Below are 27,893 nucleotides of genomic sequence, written 5' to 3' on the forward strand. Positions count from 1 at the left end.
GGGGGGGGGGGGGGAGGGGCTTCCCCTTTGAGCCTTTTTTTCCTGGTCTTCAAAAGTTTCCTCCACCTCTGGCTCAGGAGCTCTGGACAGTGAGGCTGTAGGGGACCATCTGGTGAACTCTCTCTGAGAGACACTGTATGCCCTCAATACGTAGGTTGTGTACATCACAAAAGGATCCCAAAAAGGCCATTAGGGAGGTAAGGGCATGGGTGGCGGGGGTGCCAAGGAAGTCCATACCATGATTGCAGGTCAGCTTGAAGGAACTGGGGAGGTCCCTTGTATTGTGACAGCAGGCCACAGTGAGAGGCCACGAAAATGACATCCTCCGGGTGCCATAGTGGCCGATCGTGCTGGGGAACCCCTCTGGCTGGTCAATGGCTTGGAGCCCTTTTTGTCGAGCTTGAGCCTTTACGGGGGGAGTCTGCGGGTTTTTTCACAACTCTACCCTTTTGAAGTAGAAGGCTCTGGGATGATCCAGGGTTGGCACCGGAGTCCCCTCTTGGCTGAAGTGCCTTTTTCATAAGGAGGAGTTTTCACTTCAGCTCCCAGTTTTTACGAAACCTTGCCTTTAGCTGCTGGCAGAGGGAGCACTTCTGAGGGAAATGGGACTACCTCGGACACAGTGAGAGTGTGTGTCTGTTACTGGAATCAACTCCTTGCAGGAAAGGCATCTCTTCAAGTTAGGAGAGCTGGGCATTTTCTCTAACTGTGAAAAAGACAGAAGAGATGTTCTTTCCTCTTCCTATTCCCTTTTTTTTTTTTTTTTTTAACTGAAAGAAGTTAGAATGATTTCTAAACACCCTGAGGGAAGAAAGGGGAGGATCCTCCAAAAAAGGGTAAAAACAAACTAAAGATCCCTTTCTTTTTTTTAAAGCAATGGGGTAATGAAACACTAATTATTAAGAACAAAAGAACCCAAAACAACTACTACTTATGTTAATGATGCAGATAAGGAAGGGACAACTGCTTCCTCAGTTTGAGGCCAAAGGAAGGAACTGAGGGGTTCCCTCATGCAGCCTTGAAGCAGACCATGAGGGAGGGACCCAGCGCATGTGTGGGCTGAATGGACACTACTACCTAAAATCTCTAACCAGAAGCGCAGCGGCGCAGATACAGATACAGTGAAGTACCTATAGGGACACTACTTGAAAAAAATATATATATATAGTCCAAAATGGAAGATAGCATTCTAGGATCTTCATGAAAAGAGATCAAAACTAAGACAGCATAACAAACTTTAGAGTGTTTTAAACTTTGGGCTTTAGAATTTTATTTTTGACAGTCTAATTAAAAGAAACCACTTCAAACCCCAAGCAAGAGAAGCTACTAAATTCCTCTACAGGTTCCAACATTTCCAGATTGATAAGTATTCTGTCCAGTTCTCTCTAGAAAATCTGGGAAGTATCCAGAATTAGGACTAAAAGGAAATGGCTAGCCAGAAAGACTGCATTAAAATTTTTTGTTCAGGAGACATTGGCAGTTTTATTCCAATCCAGGTGACTGACTAAAGAGGCCTCGCAAAAAGAGTTCAGTTCTTTAGTTATCCTCAAGATTGAGTGAAATTCCTGATATTGCTAGGAAATGTTCTGAACAGATCAGTTACAGACATATTTATGATTAACCACAAGAATCTGGACCAAATTTTATTTTATTAGGTTGATGAAAGTGCTATTAATAAGGGGAAGGCAGAAGACAGTAAAACTTCCTGCATACAATGACGTAACTTGTTAGTGGCTTTAAGTTGTGCATTGACTATTAATTGTCAGAGATATGTTATAAGATCAACTGAGTATTTGGTATGAAAAAATTCCAGACACTGATATAAAATAAGTGACTTTGCAATAGAAACTTCACTAATGTACTTAATTTTAAGGTGAAGCATGGTCTTGCACTAGGATCTTCAGCACTTTAATAGAGACAACAGAACCAACTGCATTTTAATAAAGCTCATACAATTATATGTTTTGGTTATACCTTCATAGTGAGATGATAGTGTCTTGTACAAGCCCACCAGAATTTAAAACAACTAATTAGGACTCAGATATTAAGTTTGGTCCAGTCCGATTTAAGTTTAAATTTTGATTCTTCTGGCAAGAATGTACTTGAGCCATTAATAGCATAAACAATCAGAGACACTATACTAATATTTTCTAGACTATTTTCTGACTAAAAATGTATAATTATTGTTATTTTTGCAACACATCTTAAGAATTGCTGCTACACTTGAACTTTTTCAGGAGTAACTAACTTGCTACCATCTATTTCTAGCTGACATGTAAGGCAACAATTTTTCAGTCATGATTGTTGACATTTTTCTAATGCAAAGGGAGAAGAGAAGTTTTAAAAAAATACACAACGCAGTGTTAAAAATTAATCTCATGAAAGCAGCCTTAATGAATATGGCTTCAGAAATCAGCTTTGCTAATCCAGAACTCTTTTTTTTTTTTTTCCTTATGTTTGAAGTCATAAGTCTTTGGATCATATCTCAAAGTTAATATCCATCCCTCAAGAAACCTTTCTGCCCACAGCAGACAAGACATGATTGTGCTATATTGATATATTAAACTCAATTTACTGTTAGTCTCTACATGTAATTGTTTGTATTTGTTAAATTAAAGGTACAAGATTTAACACAGGTGAACAGTTTTCGGAGTTTTGCTGGAACTTGGTAAGAGGCTGTAAGTTAGTTACCTCCTTTTGTAGATGGAGTTTGAAGAAACTGTTTGGTTTTGAAGGCAGCACGAGGCAATTTTTTCTGCCTTTGCATAGCTGTTGAAAGATAAGAAGTGTTATATTTGTCTAGAAAGACAACACAACTGAATTCACTTGGGATATAGAACCACATCTGCTTGTGAAGCATCAGGGAACAAGCAGCTAGTAAAGTGAATAACAGTTTTCAAAAGCTGTTATGGCTCTATAAGAAGAAGTGAAGTGTTCTGTTTTAAAGTGGTGCTTGCTGCATTAAAAGGTTGTAAAGGGACAGTGTCAAAAACTTTGTGGTGCAAAATGCACAAATTCCTTAATAGTAAAGAAGTTTGTTGCAGGGCTAAAAACCCAGGAAGGCAAAACACACACACCAAAGGGAGAACAAGCCACCAGCTAACATGCCACAGCAATCTCAGTGCAAGATTAGATATAAAGTAAAGATGGAAATTAAGACTGACTGTCAAATTTAACTTGATAAAACAAGGTTAATTTTCCTTTTAAAGCAAAGAGAAACTTTCAGAAAAGGTGACTTTCCCCTCAAACTTACAAAAATGTATGCAAGCTAATAATCAATCAAATTCGGGATTGCCAGCCATCAAATTTAGATATGTTCCAGAATTATTGGGCTTTGCTGGCTTCTGCAAGAATAGATTTCAGCAAAAAAACTAGTCCTGTTAGTGCAGGGGTGGGCAAACTACGGCCCGCGGGCCACATCCGGCCTGCGGGACCGTCCTGCCCGGCCCCCGAGCTCCTGGCCCGGGAGTCTAGCCCCCGGCCCCTGCTCTGCTGTCCCCTCCCCTGCAGCCTCAGCTCGCTCGCTCTGCTGCCGGCGCAATGCTCTGGGTGGCAGGGCTGTGAGCTCATGGGGTAGCGCAGCTGAAGAGCCCAGCCTAACTGGTGGCGGCGGCGGCGGCAGCATGGCCCAAGTCCAGCCGGGCGGGATGGCTGTAGCACCGCCAGCCACCGGTGCTCCAGGCAGTGCGGTAAGGGGGCAGGGAGCAGGGGGATTGGATAGAGGGCAGGGGAGTTCAGGGTGGTGGTCAGGGGGCGGGGGTGTGGATGGTGGTTGTGGGGGAACAGGAGGTTGAATGGGGGCAGGAGTCCCAGGGGGCAGTCAGGAAGGAGGGGGGGTGGATGGGGCGGCAGGGGGTAGTCAGACGCAGGGATTCCAGGGGCAGTCAGGGGACAGGGAGAAGGGGTGGTTGGATAGGGCAGGAGTTCCGGGGGGAAGGGGGATGTCAGTAATGAGAGGAGGGGTTGGGAGGGGTCCAGGGGCCGTCAGGGGACAGGGAAAGGGTGTGTGTGGATGGGGCAGGGGTCCCAGAGGGGCCGTCAGGGAACGGGGGGGTTGGATAGGGCAGGAGTCCCGGGGGGGGGGCAGATAGGAGGTGGGGGCCAGGCCATGACCCCCTCCCCTAACCGGCCCTCCATATAATTTACAAAACCTGATGTGGCCCTCAGGCCAAAAAGTCTGCTCGCCCCTGTGTTAGTACCTTAAAGGGTCCCTGTAACCTTCCATTTGCCAACAGCCAGCCAGCAAAGTTCTAGTAGCAGCAGATGCTTGGCAGGAAGGAACATGCCAGGAATTCAGAGATTCAGTATACTCTCACAGCAATCTTCACTAGCTGGGAGTAGCCTCTACTGAAACCTAAGGCGTTGTCTACACACAAAAATTGCACCATTTTCAGTGTACTGGTGTGAAGTGGTATAATGTCCCCAGTGTGTACGGCAGTTATACCAAAGTTCTTATACCAGTATAAGTAATATAGGAATGGGAATAAGCTATACCAGTATATAGCAACTTTACATTGGTATAACTGCATCCACACTAGGAATTGTATCACTGTAACTATTGGGGGGGCGTCAGAGAAACACATACCTACCTGACAGTTATACCAGTACTAAAATGGTGTAGATCAGACCTCAGTTACCATCCTTGGCATAACCCCTGATGGAGGACAGATATGAATACAAGGCCTGTCCTGCCCACCAAGCCCCACAGCACTCTCCATCAAGTCAAACACCAGAATTGGTGGCACTTTGATGGGGGGGAAAATTAGCACCTTAGTAACATTTTTTAAATACTTTTAACTCCTCCAACTTTACAATCATTCATATTCAATCAATGTAAGATTATCTCCATGGGCCCTCTTCCACTTCAAAATCTACAATAGCTCTTTGAGTAGGGAGGGAGAGAACAGAAAATTGCATAATTTTCCTCATCTCAATTTATGGCTGGCTAACGTGTCTTCTTGTCTTGGTCTTAAATGCTATAATAAAAAATGTTTACTCAGAATTGCTATTCTTTCATAAAATAGTAAAAAATAATGAAGTGCTCAAATATAACACAAGGTGCTAGCTCTGTAATTCATGACTACAAAGAACAGTGGTGATACTTTGTACCAGCTAGAGCCTAACCAGTCTGAACCCCATTCTGTGATAGAAGCGTGTAGCTTCACACACACATACACAACCTCTACACGGTTTCATCACCACTTCTGATGTACAAACTCACTGGGAATCCTTTGCTGAACTTAATTTCTAGGTTGTAAAGCATTTTTATACAATGTACTCCCATTTACACACACAAGAAAAGCGATAAAAGCTATCACAAAGCACACAACTGTTTTAATTGTAGAAATGAACAAAAGCTTCCAAACAATCATATCTAGGAATTAAACTGTAACAGACCACTAGCCCATCACGTCTACCTATGCCTCTGCCTACTGGTTTCTTATAGATTCAGTCACATTTACTTTCAGTCTCATTGTGCTGTATAACACCACTCAAAGACAAGAGCAGCAGCTTCTTGTGTGCTCCAGAAGAAAGTTTCTCAAGAATGAATTTAAAAGGCAGATTTATTTTTCCAACCCATGTCCTAATATACTATTCAACCTATTTATATTTGGGTAAGGAAGCCACCCATTAATTTTGCTGATTCTCTGATCTTGCTTAACTGTCTGATTTGAATGAAGATCTAGTACTACAATTGAAGTTAAGTGATTTTTTCTATCATGATACTTACATTTCATTTGCAAGTGAGGTTAGTGGATCAATATGTAAGATTTTAAAACAGATGTCCCATTTACAGATCAAATTCTCTGATATACTCCATGAAGATTATTTAACTACATAATTATCAGCACTAGTATCACTGAAAAGAATTTCAGGCGTTAGAGGGGAGCAAAGCTGAGGAAACAAGCAGTTTCCCTTAGGTGAATATGCAGAATGTAATATATAATATCCAATGCAAATATTTAAGATATTTCATCTATTTCTATCACTTTTGGTTACATAAAGTTGAACTTTAAAGCTAACACCTACAATTATGGTACTTGTAAAATACTACGAATACTATTAAACGTACTCTGCCATAGATGGCACACTTTTGAAGTGCAATGCAGATTTCTAACAAATAGTTTTAAAGCAATATTTCAAATCAACAAAAACTATAGTAATGTAGGCCATTGTTTGCATCAGAATGTTTGATTTTTCTTTTTATCCTCTGTGCGTTATACAGAGCTTCACCATAGCCATTTATGATTTCAGCCACTTTATCAAAAGATAAGTAGGCAACTAAGCTGTAGATGCTGCACACTGAATTAACAACAGCCAAGTGTGTTTAACTCCACTTTTAGGATTTCACCTAGTACATTTGAATTTTAATACACTGATATAAGCGCAAGGATATGTATTATGTACTTGATTTAATAGAAGTATCTGTCCTCTATCTGGAAGTTCCCCCTAAAAGTTTTCCCAATAGCTTTTCAGAGGTTTGCATGGTTTGGGAGACAAACTCTAAAGGAATGTGTGACTCTGTTCCTGCAGTTATACAATATTTGAAAATCCAAAGTCCAAAAGATATTTGCAAGAGCTTGTTCTTTGATATATGGAACTAAAGTATTACAATATGGATAGTTAAGACCTAGTAAGAAGAGACACTCATTCAATAGTTTATCTACATTCACAAAGTGATTTTTTACATATCACTCGGGAGTTTTAAATAGCTACAAATAGGAATGTGTAATTTAGCCAGTTTTAAATAGAAACTAATACACTACTTATAGATGGACTGATTGAGTGGTGACTTTACACTAGACTGCATCAGACTGTTTGAAAATAATTTTTCAGTTGGATTACAGTTAAGAACTTATCAGAGTAACTGCCTTTATACCCTGTACAACTACACATACGGAAGATCATGTCTGGAAGTACATTTCTTCCACTTACACTTAGACATCTCTAAAGTTGCCTGTTCAACATATCACACATCTGAGTAGTTGCCAATTTAGAGGTCTTACTGCATTCCCAACTAATTTTCAATTGCCAGCATCCACAGCACATTCAGTAATGCAGCCATAGCAGAGCATGTACATTAGCTAGTGAACAGCAGCCTTTGACAAGGAAAAAGCAATGACCTTAGATAGAAATGTAGCAACCTTGCAAGGTTAAGCTCATGCAAGACCAGCAGGTGAAAGATTTGGATCTCAAAACCCAAGAAGTCCTTGCTACAGGAAAACAGATTCATAGAACATGACAAACTTTGCAACAATTTAACAGTGGCATTTGTCCAAAGTGAAACAGTTAAATACAAACTCAATGGGAAAAAAATGGAAGTTCAAATACAGAAATGATCAGAATTCCAGGAACTCAATACTTAAAACTGGATGTTTGTATGTACACACACAAGACCATCCTAAATAGATTTACTTCACGTTCTAAATCTTTTAAAAAACAACAACATTGGTTTGTATATTCAGTAGCAAGGATCTAACATCAACAAGAGCAAGGAAACTGTAAGAGGTAAAAGTCTGGGCTTTATTCATGAAATCCAATTTATATAAATCCAGTTAATCTACATGGACTTTTGTGCTTTGAAAAAATGTTCAAGTATTGGATATAACAAATTCACCTAATGATTTCCATAATTCTTATCTGTCTGTTAATTAATGACACTGTTTAAACAAGGGCATCCACTACTTTGGATCCTACAGTCTAATTACCATGCTAAACGTGAAGTCACAATATTATGACTTCATGGCAGGATTAAGCAGTACAAGCTAGGCTGTGAAAAGTTTAACTCTTGTATAGTGAACAATCGGAAGTGTCCTGGCCAAGGAAGTTTTATATAGTCTTTCCTTCAAGTTTGCTCAATATTAGTATTTTTGCCCCCAAGTAACCCATATGGGTTTGCTAAAACCCTCCTTTTGTTTTAAATTCTTACAAATATGCAACGTTCTTAAGCAATTAAAACTACCACTGAAATATTCCATTAGGAGAGCTGCTATCAAATTGTTTTTTAACTTACTGTAGACCAGGGTGATAATATACACTTTAATGGGATTTTATATATAGTTTGTCTGACAGTGGAAGTAGTTGTTCAACTGAGTTTCTTGCTTTAATAGTTTTAAGTCAAACTATTAATCCAGTAAGGATATACACCACATATTTCAGAAGCTTGTATCTAATAATGTTTTATTGCCTAACAAACTTGAAATAACAATTCATGTTTTCTTCCTTAATCATTTGATCATGTTTTCCTTCCTTTAGAATTTCACACACTAAAAATCTACAAATTAAACCTTTAATGCTTAGACAAAGATGGTCATCACATAATCCTAGAAGCATCCAATTGTAAATGAATATTTGAAGATTAAAAAGATACAGGTACAGAACTCTTAGACTTACACCTTAAAATACATTTGCTTTTGTTTTGTTTTTTAAAGTAGTAAGTCCTTTAAGGAGAGGCCTGCAATATGAATAAAAATCTAATCTTGCAGTTCATAGCTTAATGACCCTCCCACAACTAACCCAGAGCATTAGGTTGGTTTTGCTTGACAGTAATGTATGTGCACATAATGGGGATTTGAAAGTCATTTCATCCTTTACTTGAAAGGTATTGAAACTTGCAAGAATCCTCTATTTGAGCATGGATTTTTGCATTTTTGATATCCTGCATTTCATTACTTCACTGGCTTACAAAGAAGAGACCCATCTGATAGGGCAGAGGAAGAGAGATAAATGACTGAGCCAAAACAAGACAAATAGATGTAATTTCAGATCAGCTTTCACCATCATTTAAAAACCATATTTACCTCATTTTTGTGTACTGCAATATAATTAAAAGGTGAAGAAAACCAGAAAGTTAGTTTTCATAAAATCTTGAAAAGAAAATGCAACAGTACAAAGTAGCACTGTACAAGTTCTCTAATTATAGTAAATAAAAATGGTTTCCACAATACTCTAGTCTTAAGTGTATGTATACTAAAGACATGTTCCAGAATATAACAAAATATTAAATATATCATTTTAAAAAAGGGACTGTCATATTTTGTATACAAGTAACAACTGATGTTCTCTCATCAGTTCAAAGTTCATGTAATTCTTCACCAGTATTCATTTTATTTTACGGAGGAAAATACAGCACTAATGCCGTATTTCAACAATTACAAGCAATCTCACACACAATTAAGGGAAAAAGAGGGGAAATCTCTTCAATTTCAAGTTTCTGTGGAAACTTCAAGAGGGTGAGGAAAATATTAAGAAGTTATGAAAAATAACTTGGACAATAGTAGGCACATACATAATTTTAATGGAAGAGAAGTGCTAAACTTGGAAACAACCTGGGTTTTTTTCCCCCGTCAGATTTGGCATTTATATATAACCTGATCTCAGACTTGACTAAACATCAAGGCTAATGTTATGTGTAGTTCTTTCTGAAATTATTCTCTTTACCATGAAACTGTAAACACATGCTACCGCTTTCAATCTAATTCCAAAATATGTGTTTACAACATCACTGTAAAGATACTTACTGGCTGAAGCCTGAGGTTGAATGCGAGGTATTCCTCCATTTGGCACTTGAAAATTTGAATCACTTCTGCTGTTTTTCACAGACTCAGCATGGATGTTAGATGTCCTGGACAGGTTTGGAAGACTACGCCTTAGTTTTTCTGTATAAAAAAACAATACAAAGACACAACGTACAATCTGATGCAGAAGACTGACAACATAACTGACGTTCTTCAAAAACTGACCTGAAAATTAATTTTGCTGTATAAAACTGCACTGCAAATTAAAAACTAAATACTATTTAGACCATCCTACTGTTCTACAGATTACATAATTATTTTCTTATGCCTCATGTATGAAATATTCTGCATGTATTTTCTTCCCAAATACTTAGCAATTTTGCTGTGTGCAAGTCAGAAATATAGCTGATTTTGAAACTCTTAAAGATTATCTGCATTGTGAACCCATGATTTTTTGTGCTATATATTACACAATGTTTGACCATAGTAATTTTTCCCATCAATTTATGCCTAAGTAACAGTTTTTGAAAAAGTATTATATAATTACACAGTTTCCAATCTATATATAAATTAAAAAAAAGAAAGATTCATTCCACCTACTTCTGAAGTGCAATCATCTGAGGTGAAACATGGTCGTTACTTAACAGTACAGTTTATTTTGACAAGACACTGTATCTAACGGAAACTGCATATAGTTTTAGGTAGGCACAATTATCCAGAATGGAATTTGTGCCAAGATGCCAGGGTTAACACTTGTGTTTTTGCAAAGAGCACCATGGGATCTTTAAAATTCAAAAACTAAAGTCCAAGCCATTAAACACATTACACAAAAGTGCATATTCTTACATAGGTTTCCAATCTGCATTTTAAACAATTAACAGCTTTCTAAGGTCATGTCTACACCGGCATTTTCATCGTTAAAACTTCTGTCGCTCAGCGATGTGAAAAAATAAAACAAACACACCCCTGAACACCAAAAGTTTTAATGCCGAAAAGCACCGGTGTGGACAGCGCTTCGTCAGCAGGAGCCACTCTCCTGTCGACAATGCTACTGCCCATTGTTGGGGGTAGTTTTATTTTGTCGCCGGGAGAGCTTTTTCCTGGCTACACTGTGCACCTTACAGCAGTGTGGCTGCAGCGGCACAGCTGCGCTGCTGTAGGGTGCACAGTGTAGACATAACCTAAGTAAGTATCTTTTGTCTGTACATTAGACTCAATTTAACAGGGCCATAGTTTGAGACGGTCATCTTCCAGGGAATGCCCATACTCACACCCCCGCCAACTTGTTGAATAGAAGGACTGGAAAGACCTTCCCTGCCCAACACATGGCATTTCCCTGTTCTGGGCATTCTAGCTAGGTTTTAATACCACATCCACTAAAGTATCGCAGCACCTTGGTTATTTGTCCCTGTGGAGCTTCTATGATCTGCAGGGATTAGGACAGAACTCAGTAGCTGCTCCATATGTCCCCAGCCCAAGTAATGCTGGAGTTCATCCAAGTGAGAAGTGCTTTAGATGGGAGTGGGAGGACAGCTGTTTTATCAGGATGAGTGGCTGTTCACTGGGCCATCCTGATTTAGAAGAAATACAGTTAGTCAGATGCAGGAAATAGGTATATAATCCCTCATGTCACTGGATTGAAGTAAAAAAAATACAAGTGTGAGAGCTCTCAGTCTCACTGGTATCCATATAAGAGCCTTTGTATTTTTTTCGGATAGCTTAGGTTTACCAGGTTTGCCACAAGTTATTGATCACTCACATTGCAAACTGAGCGCTACATTTATTTACAACACTATACTACTGCATTAGTGCTCAGTGCACACATTTGAGACAAAGCTCTTTACCTTCACTTTTGACATTGCTAGTCTGTAAATCCGTAGGATGGCCTTGAAGCGAAAGACGAGGTTGCTGTAAGCGGCTAATCATAGGCTGGGGTGACACTCTGTTATATTCCAGACCTCGAGCAGGTGATCGAGAACGAGGAGAATTCCTGGGAGACTGCTTTGGTGAGGGCCATGGTGAGTTGCGTGGCGATGGTGAGAACTTGTTAACAGCCGGATGCACTGCATGATGTGTACTGTCTTCTTCATCCTCTAAGCTCTGTGCATCAAGTTCCTGATCACTAAACGTACCTCGTCTTGTAGAATTGCAAGAGGAACCAGAACTACGTCGAGAAGTAGTGGCTGCATACTCCTGCCGGAGACCTGACAACAGTAAGAACATTGTTTACAGATTATTTTAGACTAGAAATGGATAATACTATATAGATGGTGTATACAAATACCTACCCCAAGTTCAAAGTCATATTTAGCAAATCCTAGTTCCTCTTATTTGAGGATTCCATTTCATCCCAGATCTGTACCAACAAAGTTATCTGATAGTTGGTAGCCTATGTGAAATAAGGAGCTGATCTCGGTCCCTTTCCTGTGACGGGTTCCTCAATCTTGTTTTTTTCCATAGTGTGGACCACATCTTATATTTTTGGTTGCTCACCTCCCCCTCATATCTGCATCAGAACACTGACAACTACAGCAATTACTTACCTAGAAAAATAATATTAGGAAGAATATTAAATGTATTTCTTACTAACAGCACCAATAAGCAACTGGAAGTAAGACTTGTGTGATCAGCCAGCTCTATACGTAGACCACCAGCAAGTGGGCCACAAGACAGTTTGAGAACTATTCTGGTAGATTAGTAACCATGATAATTAGCACCTTTGGCAATCTCCACAGAAGCTAAAAACAAAATGGACAAAAGGCTACATCAAGTGCATGACTGCTTTTCCCATCTGTACCTGTTCTGTGGACAAAAGAATTTATTCTCCAGGCTTTGAGCACTGAGCTCACCAAGCCAGATGCATGCTAAAGCAGTACTTGTCCCCTGAAGAAGGGACTTAGGATAATAGGTGAGTCCAACTAGCATTTTTAAAAAGTCCACTGCGGGCTATCAATTTGCCCCTCCTGTCTGCCTGTATTTCTTTTGCCCCTTACCTCTAAATCCAACTCCTTACAGCAACTTTATCCTCCTCTAACCAGAAGGCAAAAGGATCAGCCAGTCATGTTACAGAAAGTGCCAAAGTTTGCAGAACTGCATAAAACCTATACCTATTTTCCATCCCCATCCCCTCCAACAACTTAGTGTGCAATGCCTCACCCACCTTTTAAGGACTTCTGGCCCAAAGTACAAGTTTGGGGGACCATTTCAAACCTGGTTTTCCCATGTAGTAGTTCATTGCTCTAACTTTACCATTAGGGCCATCTATTTGATAAGTCTCAGCAACTCCTGCTCGCTCCTCTACCATTCTTTCCCCCATTGCTGCGTAAGAAAGTTAAAAATGTCTGCAGCTGAAGTTTAAAGGAATTATGTAATCAAAGAAGAGTTGCCTTTCAGTATGCAAAATACTTACTTTCCTCCTGCATCCGAGCTAGAATTTGCACATCTGAGACATTAGTTAGCTTGTAATTTGATCCAATAGAGTCTTCATCCATTTCTGAAGCACTTAATTCACTGTCTATAGAGGACTGTGGGCTTAGTGAAGGATTTCTATCTGCTGAACTTTTAAAATGACCTGTACAAGAATAAAGAACTTAAAGTAAAACCCACAAAATACACTGCAGTGTATTTCAATTGCTCAGTAGCTACTAGTTTTTCATAGTAGTTCGGTGGCTACTAGTGGATGAAAGGCTGGATGTCCCACTATCTAGCAAAACAACTAATTCACTAGACAAATTCAGACAGGGAATAAGGCTTTTTAAAAAACAGTGAGGGTAATTAACCATTGAAACCATTTTCAAGCATTGTGGTGGATTCTCCACAAAATTGGATGTTTTTCTAAAAGATGTGCTCTAGTTTAAACCAGAATTATTTTGGGGAAGTCCTATGGCCTGTGTTATACAGGAGAGCACACTACATTATTACAGGGGTCCTTGCTGGCCTTAGAATCTATGAATTTATAAACTTCAAGAGAGTTTATTTTCAAGAGGTAAACTTCAAGAGATTTGCTGATAACTGCATAAACAACGTGTTAACTTACAATCTTAAATATGTAACTGGAATTTAATACTTATGTAACTTAGGTAAAAAATATTTTTGTATACATCCAGTAACCAATACTATTTGTTTAAAGTTGTTCTATTAATCAACATTTGCAGAACTGTACAAGCTGCTAGAAAGTCTTTCACATTTCCGATGCCTTCCCCATTCTCCAATAGGTCTGCTGATGTCCCAGAGAAACTGACAGTCAAAAAGCCAAAGATAAAGGCAAAAAACTGTCAAAGGTTATTGTATGTGTGTCAGACTGCAGTTTCACGACATACCTTTCATACACACACACACACACACACACACACTCTTACTTCACACCAAGATTGTATGGTTGTTGGTACCACAAGATTCTACACCACCTGCACTGATGCTGGCTATACCAGTGCCTCAGTGCATAAGAGAATTGTAGGCTTTGCAGCCATATTAGTGCAGATAACCATTATAAACATATATTCCAAAAAGCTGTACCAAACCTTTTAATAAATGCAATATGACTCATATCCATACAATTAAGTTACATGCATTATTTGTCCATGTAACGGTACTTGACTAGTACAGAAAAGACCCAGAGGGAAACAGCATAACTATACCTCATGCCAAAATAAGCCGGCCAAATACTTTTCCTATAAAGTTAGTATCTTACATATGATGCAGGCTTCCTACTGAAACTCAAGTTGTTAGTAGTGTATATTATCTTTTCTTATCCACATAAGCTTTAACTCCTTGCTAGTCCAACCCACAACTCAAGAGCACACAATGTTTTTAGAACAGAAACTTACCTGAGCTACCAGGAAATACGAGCTGTTTCACTAAAGGGGGTTTCACTGGTGTTGAGGAAGGCGAGTTGAAACCACTGCTGTAGGGGCTGCTAGCATTTGGACTATAAGGGCTTGTGTAACTGACCGCACTGAAAGGATTACTGTACAAACTCGGTCTCTTGAGGACTGTATGAAAAGGGGGGAAAAAGCCACATTGAAGGAATTGGTGAAGATCAACATAGATACAGTAGTATTTAAAGTAATTCAACATGATTATGTTACTAGGCAATTCAAGTAAAACAATTCAGTCACCAGAAAAACATTGTGTTTTTAGGTTTACAAGAAGTGCCTATCTTAGGTTCCAGACACATACAATCATAAAAAATACACCCAAAAAATGAGAGAACAATAACCCTAACAAGTTTTCCTCACCCAACTCAATAGGACTAAATCCACACCACTTAACTCACCTCCGCTTCTAAAGACCAGTAGATAAGCCTTGTAGAGTGCCCTATAGCTCAGACTGTGGGGGTGGAAAGGAAAAGTGAAGCAAACTCCTCCATAAAATACCAGACTCTAGGCTTCCCCCTTTTTACAGGACAGGCTCAAGCACCTTGGCTATTGTTAACTGCCATAGTAACAAATATAAAAGCAGTCTCTAAGGTACTCAGGACAGAAAACGTTAAGGTGAACCAACTTGAATTGCACACAAGCAAAATGGAAGCCACTGCAGATATCCATGCAAAGAGGGCTGCTAAGCAAGAGGGCAACTGCATTTGGTACTAGTTGAGCAGGCTTCTGAAGCAACCATACACAATTCATGATGCACTTGGGAAGGACAAAGTTCTGACTGCCAAAACATGCTCGCAATGACAAGAAAATTGTGACCTTTTTCTTTCCAAAGTACAAACAGGAAAAGCGCTCTTGGTCATTGCTCTACAGCTGTTGCCCTCAACATCCAAAAAACCAGTTGTACGTATATAAGACGACCTTCAGATGTAAAGTGAGTAATAGGATACCTCAGACAAAGGAGTCAATGGCAGCCTACCAGAATAACCTTCTATTCTCATTCTAGTTGAGCCTCATCCAGCTAACTCTTATACAAGCCCTTAGCTCAGGGGTGGGCAAACTTTTTGGCCCGAGGGTCACATCTGGGTATGGAAATTGTATGGCAGGTCATGAATGCTCACAAAATTGGGGGTTGGGGTGCGGGGGTGCGTGCAGGCTCCAGCTGGGGGTGCAGGCTCTGGGGATGAGGGGTTGGGAGTGAGGAGTGTGCTCTGGGCTGGGACCGAGGGGTTCGAGGGCAGCAGGGGGATCAGGGCTGGGGCAGGGGGCTGGGGCGCGGAAGGGGGTCAGGGGTGCAGGCTTCGGGTGGCACTTACCTCAAGCAGCTCCCAGAAGCAGCAGCATGTCCCCCATCCAGCTCCTACGTGGAGGCGCAGCCAGACAGCTCTGCGCCTGCCCCATCCACAGGCGCTGCCCCTGCAGCTCCCATTGGCCGCAGTTCCTCGCCATGGGAGCTGCAGGGGCAGCGTGCAGAGCCTCCTGGCTGCCCCTCCGCATAGGAGCCGGAGGGGGGACATGCTGCTGCTTCCAGGAGCCGTGCGGAGCGGGGCAAGCCCCCGACCCCACTCCCTGGCTGGAGCACTGGAGCAGGGCAAGCCCCACTACCCAGCGGGAGCTCGAGGGCTGGATTAAAATGTCTGGAAGGCCAGATGCAGCCCCCGGGCCATAGTTTGCCCATCCCTGCCTTAGCTAGTCACTTGGATAGTATATTAATGAAACCATCTGGGTATGATGAAAGATGTACAGTTGCAAACTGTATGCACATTGAGACACCACAGCTCTTTGTCTCCCCTAGTGGTGTCATTACTTCTTAAACACAATATCATCATCTGATCTAAAGGGAAAATTCTTCAATCAAGTCTACCTTTGTCTAGGATTCAAAGTGACTTGACTACAATTCAAAACACTTCGGAAGTGTACACAAAATATTTTAAAAAGTAGTATTTGCATGACCCATACTACAGAACTGCCACTAAATTGTCATCCATGAAGATCTCTACCCTACCTGAGGCTTAAAGTACCTTCGTGCTATAGAAGAATGACAAAATAAGGCTGTGGTGACACAAGTGTCACTAAAATCTCGAGAGATCATAAAAGTGCAAATAGTTTGGCTGACAAGCAAGATGATTCACAATTATTCAAATGAGGTCTCCAGAGTTTCACAGCACCCTGTATACCTAAAAAACTAACATGTTAACTCCCAGATGTTTTACTGTAAAAAAAACAAAAAACCCTAAACAAAACACCGTTCTTAGTATTGCTCAAGTCTATCTGAATATTTATTTATTTTGCACAAAAGAAAAAGCTTCAGATAAAGCTGAATGGTGAAGATATACTACTATTCTACCTCGGGATCAGAAACAATATAACCAGGGGTACGTGACAGATTCTTTATTGAAATAATTGAAGTGCACTGCTACAGCAGCAAAATTTACACTGAAACATTGTTTAATTAAGAGTAAACTGTCCTTGCTGCCAGCGTTACTTCCTCTGGGTTTTGTATGTTGGTGTAAGAGGAATGTAATACTTTGGGGTGAAATGCCTCATTCAGAGAGGTCAAATGGTTGCTTATTTGTGATCAATATCTGTTCAAATAGCAAAATTTTATAAGCTATTATTCTTGCTTCAGAAACTTTCTCTGCTCATGAGGGCAAATAAATGTTTAATGTATCAAAGTTATCACACTATAGTTAGCCTACATTAGCTGTTAAACATGCTGTAGCTTATAATGGACCAGTATATTTTGGACGAGTACAATAGAGTTTTTCTCCCAGTAGTGCAGGATTGTTCACTACTGTGTATTTTCTATTGTTTTTAATATTTTGTCCAGTCAATAGGGCTCCACCTCTACTGTTGCAAGGTTATTCCACAACCTAGCAGTTCTTATTAGGACATTTCTTATGTCCCTGCTTTTTAGCCTAATTTTTTCAGTTTGGATCTTGAGTGGCTCCAAGGTTACCGTATATACTCGTTCATAAGCCGAATATTTTTGGTAAAAATGTGATGCATCAAAGAGCGTGGATTGGCTTATAAACGGGTCTACACCAAAATTAGATGATTTTAAACTCTATGGAATCATTTAATTGAATATCTAATACACTGTCGTTTTGTTTACTTGGAGCGTCTGCAGGCATGGAGCCCCTCAGCTCCCTGTGGCCGCAGTTCGCCGTTCCCAGCCAATGGGAGCTGCGGGCCACAGGGAGCTGCGGGGCTCCATGCCTGCAGATGCTCGAGGTAAACAAAACATCCCGACCCACCAGCAGCTTACCCTGACGGCTGGGAGCCAAAGTTTGCCAACCCTTGAAATATAGGGTCGGCTTATGAAAGAGTCATACAGTTTTTGCTATTTTTACCTAACCATCTTGGGGGGTCGGCTTATAAACGAATGGGCTAATGAATGAGTATATACGGGGTATATTGTTTTCAGATTAAGTTCACAGTATACTTAACTACTTAGATAGCACTACATCTCAGGTCACTGAAAAACAGGATGTAAACATCCCACAGCTATGATTACTTCAGATTGATCTATTATACCTGTTCAAGTGTGTCCGCTTAAAAAGGGTAGTCTATTTGTAGTTTAATACATGCATTACACTTTGATTAGGAAATTAATCTTCTAACTTAACTCATCTTACTACACCAGGGGTCGGCAACCTTTCAGAAGTGGTGTGCCGAGTCTTCATTTATTCACTCTGATTTAAGGTTTCGTGTGCCGGTAATACATTTTAATGTTTTTTAGAAGGTCTCTCTCTATAAGTCTATGTATTATATAACTAAACTATTGTTGTATTGTAAAATAAACAAGGTTTTCAAAATGTTTAAGAAGCTTCATTTAAAATTAAATTAAAATGTTGATCTTACGCTGCCGGCCCGCTCAGCCCGCTGCTGGTCTGGGGTTCTGTTCACCTAGGCCGGCAGCGGCCTGAGCGGGGCCTGCGGCCGGGACCTCGGCTGGCAAGGGTCTGGCAGCCAGAACCCCAGACCGGCAGCGGGCTGTGCGGGGCCGGTGGCCGGGACCCCACAGCCCACTGCCGCTCAGGGGTTCCGTCCGCCAGCTCCTGCCAGCCGGGATGCCGGCTGCCGGACCCGCTCAGCCCGCTGCTGGTCTGGGGTCCCGGCCCTGCCCACATACAGTGGGTACCTACCTTCTCCCTGGTTCTGGCCCATTCTCTTCCTCTCTCTGCACTGAGCTGAGGGTGGGAGTGCACTGAGCACAGGGCTGGGGGTGAAGGGTCTGGCCAGGAGCTAGAATGAGGGAGGGAGCTCAGGGTTGGGGCAGGAGATTTGGGTGTGGGCAGCTCCCATTTGGGGCGAGGGGTGCAGGAGCTCCTGTTTGGTGCTCAGGGTGGGGATGTGGGGGGGGCAAGAGTCAGGATATGGGGGGGTGCATGGGGTGTGGGGGTGCTGGGTATGTGGGGGGGTGCAAGAGTCAAGGCAGAGGGCTGGGGGCATGTGAGCGGGGTGCAGGTGTCAGGGCGGGGGGGGGACTGGGTATGTGTGGGGGTGCCAGAGTCAGGGCTGGGTGTGTGTGAGGGGGGTACAGGGCTCAGGGCAAGGGCCTGAGGTGTGTGCGGGGCACAGAGCTCAGGGCATGGGCCTGGGGGGCGTGCGGGACTGCAGGGCTCAGGCCACAGGCCTGGGGGGTGTGCGGGACTGCAGGGCTCAGGGCAGAGGGCTGGGTGGGGGTCAAGGCTCAGGGCAGAGGGTTGGGTGTGTGTGAGGGGGGGGTCAGGGCAGAGGGCTCCCCCCACTCCTGCGGCCCCCAGCTGGCTCACCCACTCAGGGCCCCGCAGCGCACCGCACGAGCGCAACTAGCGCCCCCCCGGCGAGAGTCTCCCCTCTGGCTGTGTCTGGAGGAGCCGCTCCGGGCGGCGCATGACCCCGCGGTATGCGAGCTCCTCACTCCAGGGCAATCTGGCCATCACCGATTCCCGCCCGCCCGCACCTACTGTGCGTTCAGCGCCGCGGGGCTCTCCGCTCCTCCCAGCAAGTACCAATCCATGGCCGCAGCCGGGCGCCTCCTCCCGGGGACGCTCAGCAGCCGGCGCTGCTACCGCCACCGGCCTCTCCTGCCTCCACCGCCCCCGCTTACTGCCGCCGGGAGTCGGGACCGGGTCCGGCAGCGAACCCGCTCCCCCGGCGTGCCGCCAATCCACCATGGCCAGCTATACCAAGGTGGCCCAGGTGAGCGGGCCCCTCCACGCCCCCAGGCAGTGGCTCCTCTCTGGGGCAGCGCGGGCTCTGCCCCTCACTGGCTGCGTGTCCTCAGGACTCGGGCAGCCAGCAGCGTGCCATTAAAAATCAGCTCGCATGCCATCTTTGGCACACGTGCCATAGGTTGCCAACCCCTGTACTACACTATGAATGAAAACTCCAAGGGAAAAAAGGCAAATTTGACTTCCCTTATTAAAGCTAGCTCCTTGACTATTGAAGGTATTCTATCTCATAGTACAACTGAATTATCAATATTATACAAGTTCACAGAATACAGTGTTTAGAACAGAACGAATGCAGTTGTATTACAAAATGCATCTAATTTAGAACAGGATCTGGAATTCTAAGCAGATAATCTTCTGATAAGATGGACCAGAGTTCTCTTGATATTGAATCTCCCCTGATCCAAGTGTAAAAACTGATCTCCTTTATGTTCCAACTGAACCTTGATCCTCATGCCAAAAGAAACAGTCCCCACCACTTGTGTGTAAAAAAAAAAAAAAAAAAAAAGGTGAACCCAATCCCCCGTTCATCTGTAAAAGGCCAAAATAGTAAAAACAGGCCTGCTCTGTATTATAACATATATATACACACTGTATACACACAAAGATATATTAAAAGAATGTTAAGATTGCAAAATCAAGAGCTCAAAAATTAAGAAATGCCAAAATTAAGAGTGTCTGTGCAATCTTAATTCGGCCTTCTTGTGCATATGGATTACGATACAGTCTTTAATTACATAGTCACATACTATTCTTTCCACAGAATCTCTCATTCTATATACAGCAGTGGTCACCAAAATTTCCAGGGTCATGCCCCCTCTTATCTCTGTCTGCACTCCCCCCCAGGCCATGGTTAGGAGCGGGGCCGCAGCTTGGGGCCAGGGAAGGGGGAGGGTCGTGGAGAGGGGAAGGGGACTCTGGGTGCGGGCTTGGCAGCTGGGGCCAGGGCCAGGAGCGGAGTTGGGTGGTGGCCCCCTACAGCCCCTGTAGGGGTTGGGCTGGGCACGAGCCGTGCCCCCCACCTGAATGGTCCTCCACGCCCCACACTCTGAGGAACTCTGGTGTACAGGATGAACCTACTCTGGAGATGACTCAGGGTTGGATAGTGAAGGAAACTTGTTCTGTAGGGCCCCTGCTTCATTGGCTGTAGAAGTTGGAAGGTGTCAGTGAATAAAACGGGGCTGCAGGAAGATAAAGGATGATCTCATGGCTAAAGTAGCTGAATGCCACAATGAGAATCTGGATTCTACTGTTACCTCTGCCAGAGTTCCTAGGCAATACTGAGCAAGTCACTTAAAACTTTTCACAGTGTGTTCCTCAATGTTCTGGTTCATGACTTGAGGACCTGAGGTCTCATATGCAGAAGGGCTGAGCACTCAAAGCTGCAACTGACATGAAGCCTTGGGAACTGTGGTTTGAACATATAAAGTGCTATATAATGCCAAGTATTCTTGTTACAATGAAAACAGTTTTTTATAATGGGAAGTGTCTGGTCATCTTAATGAGCAGTGCTACCAGACCCACCTATAATTCCTTGTTAATACATGTCACAATTTATCCAGGATGAACGATACTGCTCCACATGAACTTTCAGAATATTCCCGAGAACAATGTATAGTCTTTCCCCATCCCTGTCTCCCCAAGGAAAAGAAAAGTCTGCATTTGGAAACATTCATAATCTATGTACAGTAACTACTTTTGATAGGTAACATTAACAAATTGATCTACGCCCGTCTTCTCGCAAAAATCATGAGGTTCCCAACAGGATTTTTTCAAGTACGTTAGCATTTCATGCCTAAGCTAATTTTTTTTAATGGATCAGTTTTCAGAATCATGGCCAACCTTTCTGAAATCCAGAACTTTTTAATTTAATGAAAATCACGGCTGGCAAACTTATTCTGGCAGCCTCAGTAGTAATTCAAACTGACCAGAAATAAAATCTGTCATTAAGTGTAAAGCTGGCCCCAAACAAGTCCAATGCTTAACTCAAAAATGGATTTTCCATTCCATGAGTGACATGGTAATAGTTGTTATGCATATATCCAGAGTGATTTGTGCAACATAAGGAACTATATACTAGTCTTGCTTTTTATGCCAAATATTTAAGCATGGACAACATACTCAGCACTGTACAAAACTGACAGACTGCCCCAAAGATTTCACAGTGAAAGCACAATTTAAGTTGCATCCCTTGTCACCAAACTGCCATACCACCTCTCTTCCCTGCCCCTTTTTGTTTTGGGACATTTTTTCAAACAAACAAACAAACAAACAAAAAAAAGGCAAAAGCAACAGGTTTTTATAAATGCAAATAGATGCCAGCATTCTGTTATCAGGCACTGACTCAAGATTTTTAAAATAGAATCTGTTTCACTTCCTAGTTTTAGAGGCTCAAGAAATCATTTAGTAGTCTTAAATTAATCCCACCCAGGACTGTTTTGGTTTATATGAACATGATGATGCAAGGACACCTGGATAGCCTTTCCACTCTACCCGCATGACCCATTTTTATGAGCAAAGTAATGACAGAATACTTTAACCAGAACCCTGTTTCACGAGAGACGACCAAGCAGGTGACACTCATGCACTACAGTCATGTAGAAACCCAACAGTGAAACACCCTTGAAACATACACCACAAAGACTCCCCAGCCATTTTTTAATTTAAAAAAAATCACAATATGTTTAATACACAATGTAGGGATAGACGATTTCACATTATATATATTATATAGTATAGGTGGGGCTAGTAGCACTGCCTACTGAGGCTGCTTAACACTTTCCATTTTAAAACCATTTTCAGTTGCTTATCACTTGATCAAATGAACTGTTTGGGCAGAAGTTGTCCATGCCAGGTACATGTAATCATGTATTATGATAGTCTTTAATTACATGCGCCCAAGGGGGCTGATTTAAAGTTCCACAAGCAGCCTTAATTCTAGCATTTCCTAACTTTTGAGTTCTTGATTTTGAAACTTTATTATAATGTTCTTTAAACATACTGTGTGCGCAATTTCCTAGGTTTTTTAAAAAGCAAATGGAATTTTTAATAATTCCATCTTTTGGCACCACATTGACCCCAGCTGGATCATCAGCAGAGTTAGAACCCTTAGGTCCACGACACATAACATTGCTACTAGACTAGAAGGAGATAAGACCCACTGTACCTGTGAGTTTCGCAGGTATTTGCTGACAGCAGAGGCATGGTGAGATTCAGCAACCTTGGGTTCCATTCCAGGGTCTGGAGGGGAGTGTGCTCTACTGGACACAGACTCTTCTGCCCCATTATCTGCAACCAGTCCCTGACCCTTCCTCGCAACTAGCTCATTGTCACAATCCCCTGCCCAGTCACCAACTCCACTCCTCCAAATGTCTCATCCCAGTCTCCCTGCTCAGTCAAGCCAAGTCTCCCTCGCTGGGCTCTCTGAGTCCCAAGCTTCCCTTTCTGTCCCAACTCCATGTCCCCAGTCCTTGCTCAGCCAGTCCAGTTCCCACTCCTGGCTTCTTGTCCAATCTATCTCCCCCTCTCCTCTGGTTCTCAGTCCTAGTCTCCTTCCCCAGGCCACTGATCCAACCTCAGACTCTCCAGTCCCTAGCTCCTTGTCCTAATCACTTTGCCCAGCCAATCCTAGTTCCCCCACCGCACCTCAGCTCCTTGTCAGATCTGTCTTCCCTCTCCCACACTGGTTTCTAATCCCAGCTCCTTGTAAAACCTGTCTCTCTTCCCTTCCACTGGCTCCTAAATCCAGTCCCATCGTCCAGAGAGTCCCAGTCACCATTCCCTCCCACACCGGCTCCCAGAATTCTTCTCCCCAGCCCCGCCTCCTGTCCCAGTCTTTTTGTCGAGTCAGTCCCAGTGTCTCTCCCCCAATTCCCTGTCAAGTCCCAGTCTTAGACTCCTTGTCCCCATCTAATCCTTTCTGTCTCCCTAGTTCAGCTTTTGTCCCCCTCTGCATTCAATCCAACTTCCTCCTTCATGCTGCCAAGGTGCCAGCAAGGGGGGCAGAGGGGGAGAAGAGAAGGGGTCACTGAGCACACAAGAGATACAGGCTTCCTGCTCTCAGTACCAGTGACAGGTCCTACCCCAGCCCAGAATTGCTGTGAACAGGAAACCTCCAGCTGTGCCCCTATAACCCTCCGCTGAAGGAAGCATGCTCAATTACTCTGTGGGGATGGAACATGCACAATCCAGTAAGCACTAGGAGCTGTGAGGGGCTCAAGTATGCTCAGTGAGGATAGAATCTGCAGAGATTGTAGTTGCTAAAATCAGAAAAATCTCTATTTAGCAAATGTGAACTGACATTTGTCAAAGGTATGTAACTTGAACAAATATTCTTGGATTTTCATGGGGATAACAAATAGCATATTCCTGATACAAAGGCCACCACCATGCCAAATTTCAAAATTTTAGCTAGAGGCAGACACCCAGAATGGAAAATTTAAGATCAAAGTGTGGCAAAGTTAAGGTTTTGGGAAGTGTTGGGCAATATTAGTAATAGGTGGTACTAACAGCCCTGCCTATAATTTCACATACATATAAAATGAGACTGCAATCAGGAAGATAAAATATTACTATTACATTAATCTTTTGGGAAGGTTTATATTTTTTCCCCTTCCTGATTTAATTCACTTTTCTTATAGGTATCTCCTATAGAGTCTTCAGTGCCTCTTCCTTCTCTCCCTCCATCTCTCTCTCTTTTTTTAAGATACATATACAAAAATATTCTTCCCCACATATTTCCCTACATTTCCTGTTTTTCCTTTCCTCTCCCCTCAAATTTACCACACTTTTCTAAATTATATTAATCTTTCTTCTGCCTAACCCAACAGCAGTTGACATCTATACACAGGACCTGAACATACCAGTAGCCACAGACATAAGACAAGAACACCCCAATGTCTAGGACAACACCAAAAATGGTCCAGTCGTTAAGATGCTAGCCTGGGACTTGGGAGATCCAGGATCAAATCTCACTTAGTCCGTGCCTCAGTTCCCTTTGTAGAATTAGATAGGTTTCAGAGTAGCAGCCGTGTTAGTCTGTATCCGCAAAAAGAACAGGAGTACTTATGGCACCTTAGAGACTAACAAATTTATTAGAGCATAAGCTTTCGTGGGCTACAACCCACTTCTTCGGATGCATATAGAGTGAAACATATATTGAGGAGATATATATACACACATACAGAGAGCATGAACAGGTGGGAGTTGTCTTACCAACTCTGAGAGGCCAATTAAGTAAGAGAAAAAAAAACTTTTGAAGTGATAATCAAGATAGCTCAGTACAGACAGTTTGATAAGAAGCAAGTGTGAAAATACTTACAAGGGGAGATAGATTCAATGTTTGTAATGGCTGAGCCTGAATCTATTGAATCTAACATTGAATCTATCTCCCCTTGTAAGTATTTTCACACTTGCTTCTTATCAAACTGTCTGTACTGAGCTATCTTGATTATCACTTCAAAAGTTTTTTTTCCTCTTACTTAATTGGCCTCTCAGAGTTGGTAAGACAACTCCCACCTGTTCATGCTCTCTGTATGTGTGTATATATATCTCCTCAATATATGTTTCACTCTATATGCATCCGAAGAAGTGGGTTGTAGCCCACGAAAGCTTATGCTCTAATAAATTTGTTAGTCTCTAAGGTGCCATAAGTACTCCTAGAATTAGATAATCCCTCACAGGGATGTTTGAGGATAAATACATTCAAGATTACATAGCATCTAAATGCTTTACAATTAGTCATACAGAGGCCTAAAATAGGGAAGCCCACTCTAGCTATTAAGAAAAGAGCAGGTACTGGGATTCCCTGAATCTTACTTCAGGGGGTTCTCCATCTTTTATAGCCTCTAGAACTAGGAGTTGCCTGAAATTTGATGACCCCCATTTTCCCTTTGACTGCTGGAGGGAGGAACATATGTTTTCCCTATCCACTCAAGAACCTCCAGGTGGGCTGGGAGGAGAGGCCATATTCTTCTCCCAGATTCCTGCACATTGTGATGGAGTTTTCTGCTATCCTACTGCTCAGTCACTTTCTGGCTTAGCTGAAGGGTAAGTGTCTTCATTACTGTAACTCTTCCAGTTTCTATTTTTAAGCAATGCTCTCCAGTGAATAGCTCTAGTGCAGTGGTTTTCAATCCAGGGGTCCGTGGACTATGTCTAAAATTTCCCAAGGGGTCCTCAAAGGGAAATTTCTTAGGGATCCGCAAATAAAAAAAGGTTGAAAACCACTGCTCTAGTGCAAGTCCCTACTGCTGCTCATTGTTCCCCCGATCAGCAAAGTGAAACTGACATGATTCTTTTGAATTTCACTGCTACCTGCAGGGTTCTGATTAGTTTTCACTCTCCTAAACTCAGCAAGACTTGAACAGCAGAACTGCCTGGCTGTGTACTTAGCAAGACAACACTTCTAGGTTTAATGCTTGTTTCATATTTGGAAGGTTCATGCACACAAGCAGGGCTAGAATTTTATGTTTTTAAATGAAAGCTTAAATTCTGTAGTAGCTGATGGTACTTTCACAGGAAAACTGCTTAGCACTGGCAAGGGGGATTTTCAAGACCTGGACAATGGAATTGTGGTTGCTTATTCCAGGGCTGAATTTAGCCCTCTACATTCAGTTTAACTGAAATGTGTAGTTTCTTGCAAACTCCTTGAATTTGGATCCATGATATGCAAAAGCACAAGTTCAGAGATCCCAGTGATATCTGGGCACAATTCAGTGTTCAGAATTTCAGTCTAATCTTTGTATTTCAGTCTAGGAGGCCTTCCACAAGATATGCACTAAATTAACAAGAAATAGTTTTCCTAAATTGTTAAGATGAATATTTGAGCTAAAAAGCAAGATAGTATATGTGAAGGGCAGGAAAGAGGGAGGGGTGAAACAAGACTTTCATATTAAAGACAGTAATGGGGATAATGGTAGTATAGTCTAAAGTGACAGAATGCGGAGAACTGAGGAAAGTTATTTTTTGTCACAAAGTTTAAGTTAACAGCAACACATTCAGAAGGAGATGTCAGAGAGAGAGGCTGAAATGTGGGATGTAGTGGAAAAAGACTGTCCAGAATGGAAAGGTAGATTTGTGAGTTAGTGTTAAGACGGTAGTTGAAAACAGACACATCAGACTGCCCCAGATAAAGGGTATAAAAGGGTAACAGACAGCTGAGGAAAAAGCTCTGTAGGTCTCAGAGTGGGAGACAAGGGCAATGGCCCACCAAGAGACATCAGAACTTCAAGGGTAGGAAGCAAACAAGGAGTCATAAAAGCCTAGAGAGGACTTGATATCAGGAAGGAGGGTGTGCCTGATTGTAAAATGCAGCAGAGAAGCCAAAATGAAAATCAGGCCCTTGAGATTTTAGCCAGAAAGAAGTCAAAATGAAATCAAGAGAGCAGAAGTCAGGGTAGAGGGGATCCAGGGTGGAGTTCAAGAGGAGGAACATGGCAACTCTAGGGAACGGCACATTCAGTCTGCTTAGAGATATAGAATCAGAAGGAGATGAGCGGCAGGTGCAATAATGGATGAGGATTTTTTGAGGTTGGTAGAGACAAGAACTTTAATTTGAAGAAGTCAGTGAAAAGAAAGGTTGGGGGGGGAGGGGGAGGGGAGAGTTTAAACTTCATAAGTGGGAGGGGATGAAGTTGAGGGGGCAGGAGGAAAGGTTGTGATCTACCTTTCTTTCTAACAGTAGATCTTGTTGATACTTTATTTAAAAGTCAGCAAAATCCCACATGGAGACAGAAGAGAAAGGAGGAGTTTAGGAGAGAGTTAAAGGTTGCAAATAAGTGTCAAGGATTATGGTAAGGTAGTGCTATTTGGCAAAGAAGAGAGAACTAAAGTCAGAATCAGGCAGCTAGGTATTAAGTACCTAACTCCCACTAGGACATCAACAGGAGTTGTGAGTGGGGACCTCATCAGCATTTCACAGGACCAGGCACTCAGTCATTAGCTGCAGTTTTGAGTGTTAAGTGGCTCCTTTATCTCAGGGCCAATTATATCTTTAAGACATTAGTCTCTATCATCTTGGAAAGGAATAACCAAGATCCCAAATCTACTGAAAAATCCATTCAGTGTCCCAAAACTATTAACTAACCTCAGTCTCCATCTCCTTAGCCAAGAACAAAAAACAAAACAAAAAATCCCCAGCTGATTTAGCACAGAGCTAATACATATCTAAATGTATAAGGGCAAATGCACAGAGTTTATCAGCCAGATAGTTTTGTTCTCCCATCAAGAGTTTAGACTTCTAACTAAGGCAGCAGACAAATTCCAGATTAAGCAGCTGGACT

At 42.2% G+C, this 27,893-nt stretch overlaps 1 protein-coding gene across 1 annotated transcript in view; it reads right to left on the minus strand.

The window, feature by feature from the left end:
* SLAIN2 (SLAIN motif family member 2) overlaps nucleotides 1–27,893 on the minus strand; it is a 54,732-nt gene that overhangs the window by 12,835 nt on the left and 14,004 nt on the right. The window contains exons 3-6 of the mRNA XM_065405268.1: nucleotides 14,345–14,509; nucleotides 12,928–13,089; nucleotides 11,363–11,722; nucleotides 9,522–9,659 (exon numbers count right to left, since the gene is read on the minus strand). Coding sequence (XP_065261340.1) covers nucleotides 9,522–9,659; nucleotides 11,363–11,722; nucleotides 12,928–13,089; nucleotides 14,345–14,509 — 825 coding nt within the window. The remainder of the gene's footprint in view (nucleotides 1–9,521; nucleotides 9,660–11,362; nucleotides 11,723–12,927; nucleotides 13,090–14,344; nucleotides 14,510–27,893) is intronic.

This window comes from Emys orbicularis, chromosome 5, assembly GCF_028017835.1.
Source record: "Emys orbicularis isolate rEmyOrb1 chromosome 5, rEmyOrb1.hap1, whole genome shotgun sequence".
Taxonomy (NCBI): domain Eukaryota; kingdom Metazoa; phylum Chordata; order Testudines; family Emydidae; genus Emys; species Emys orbicularis.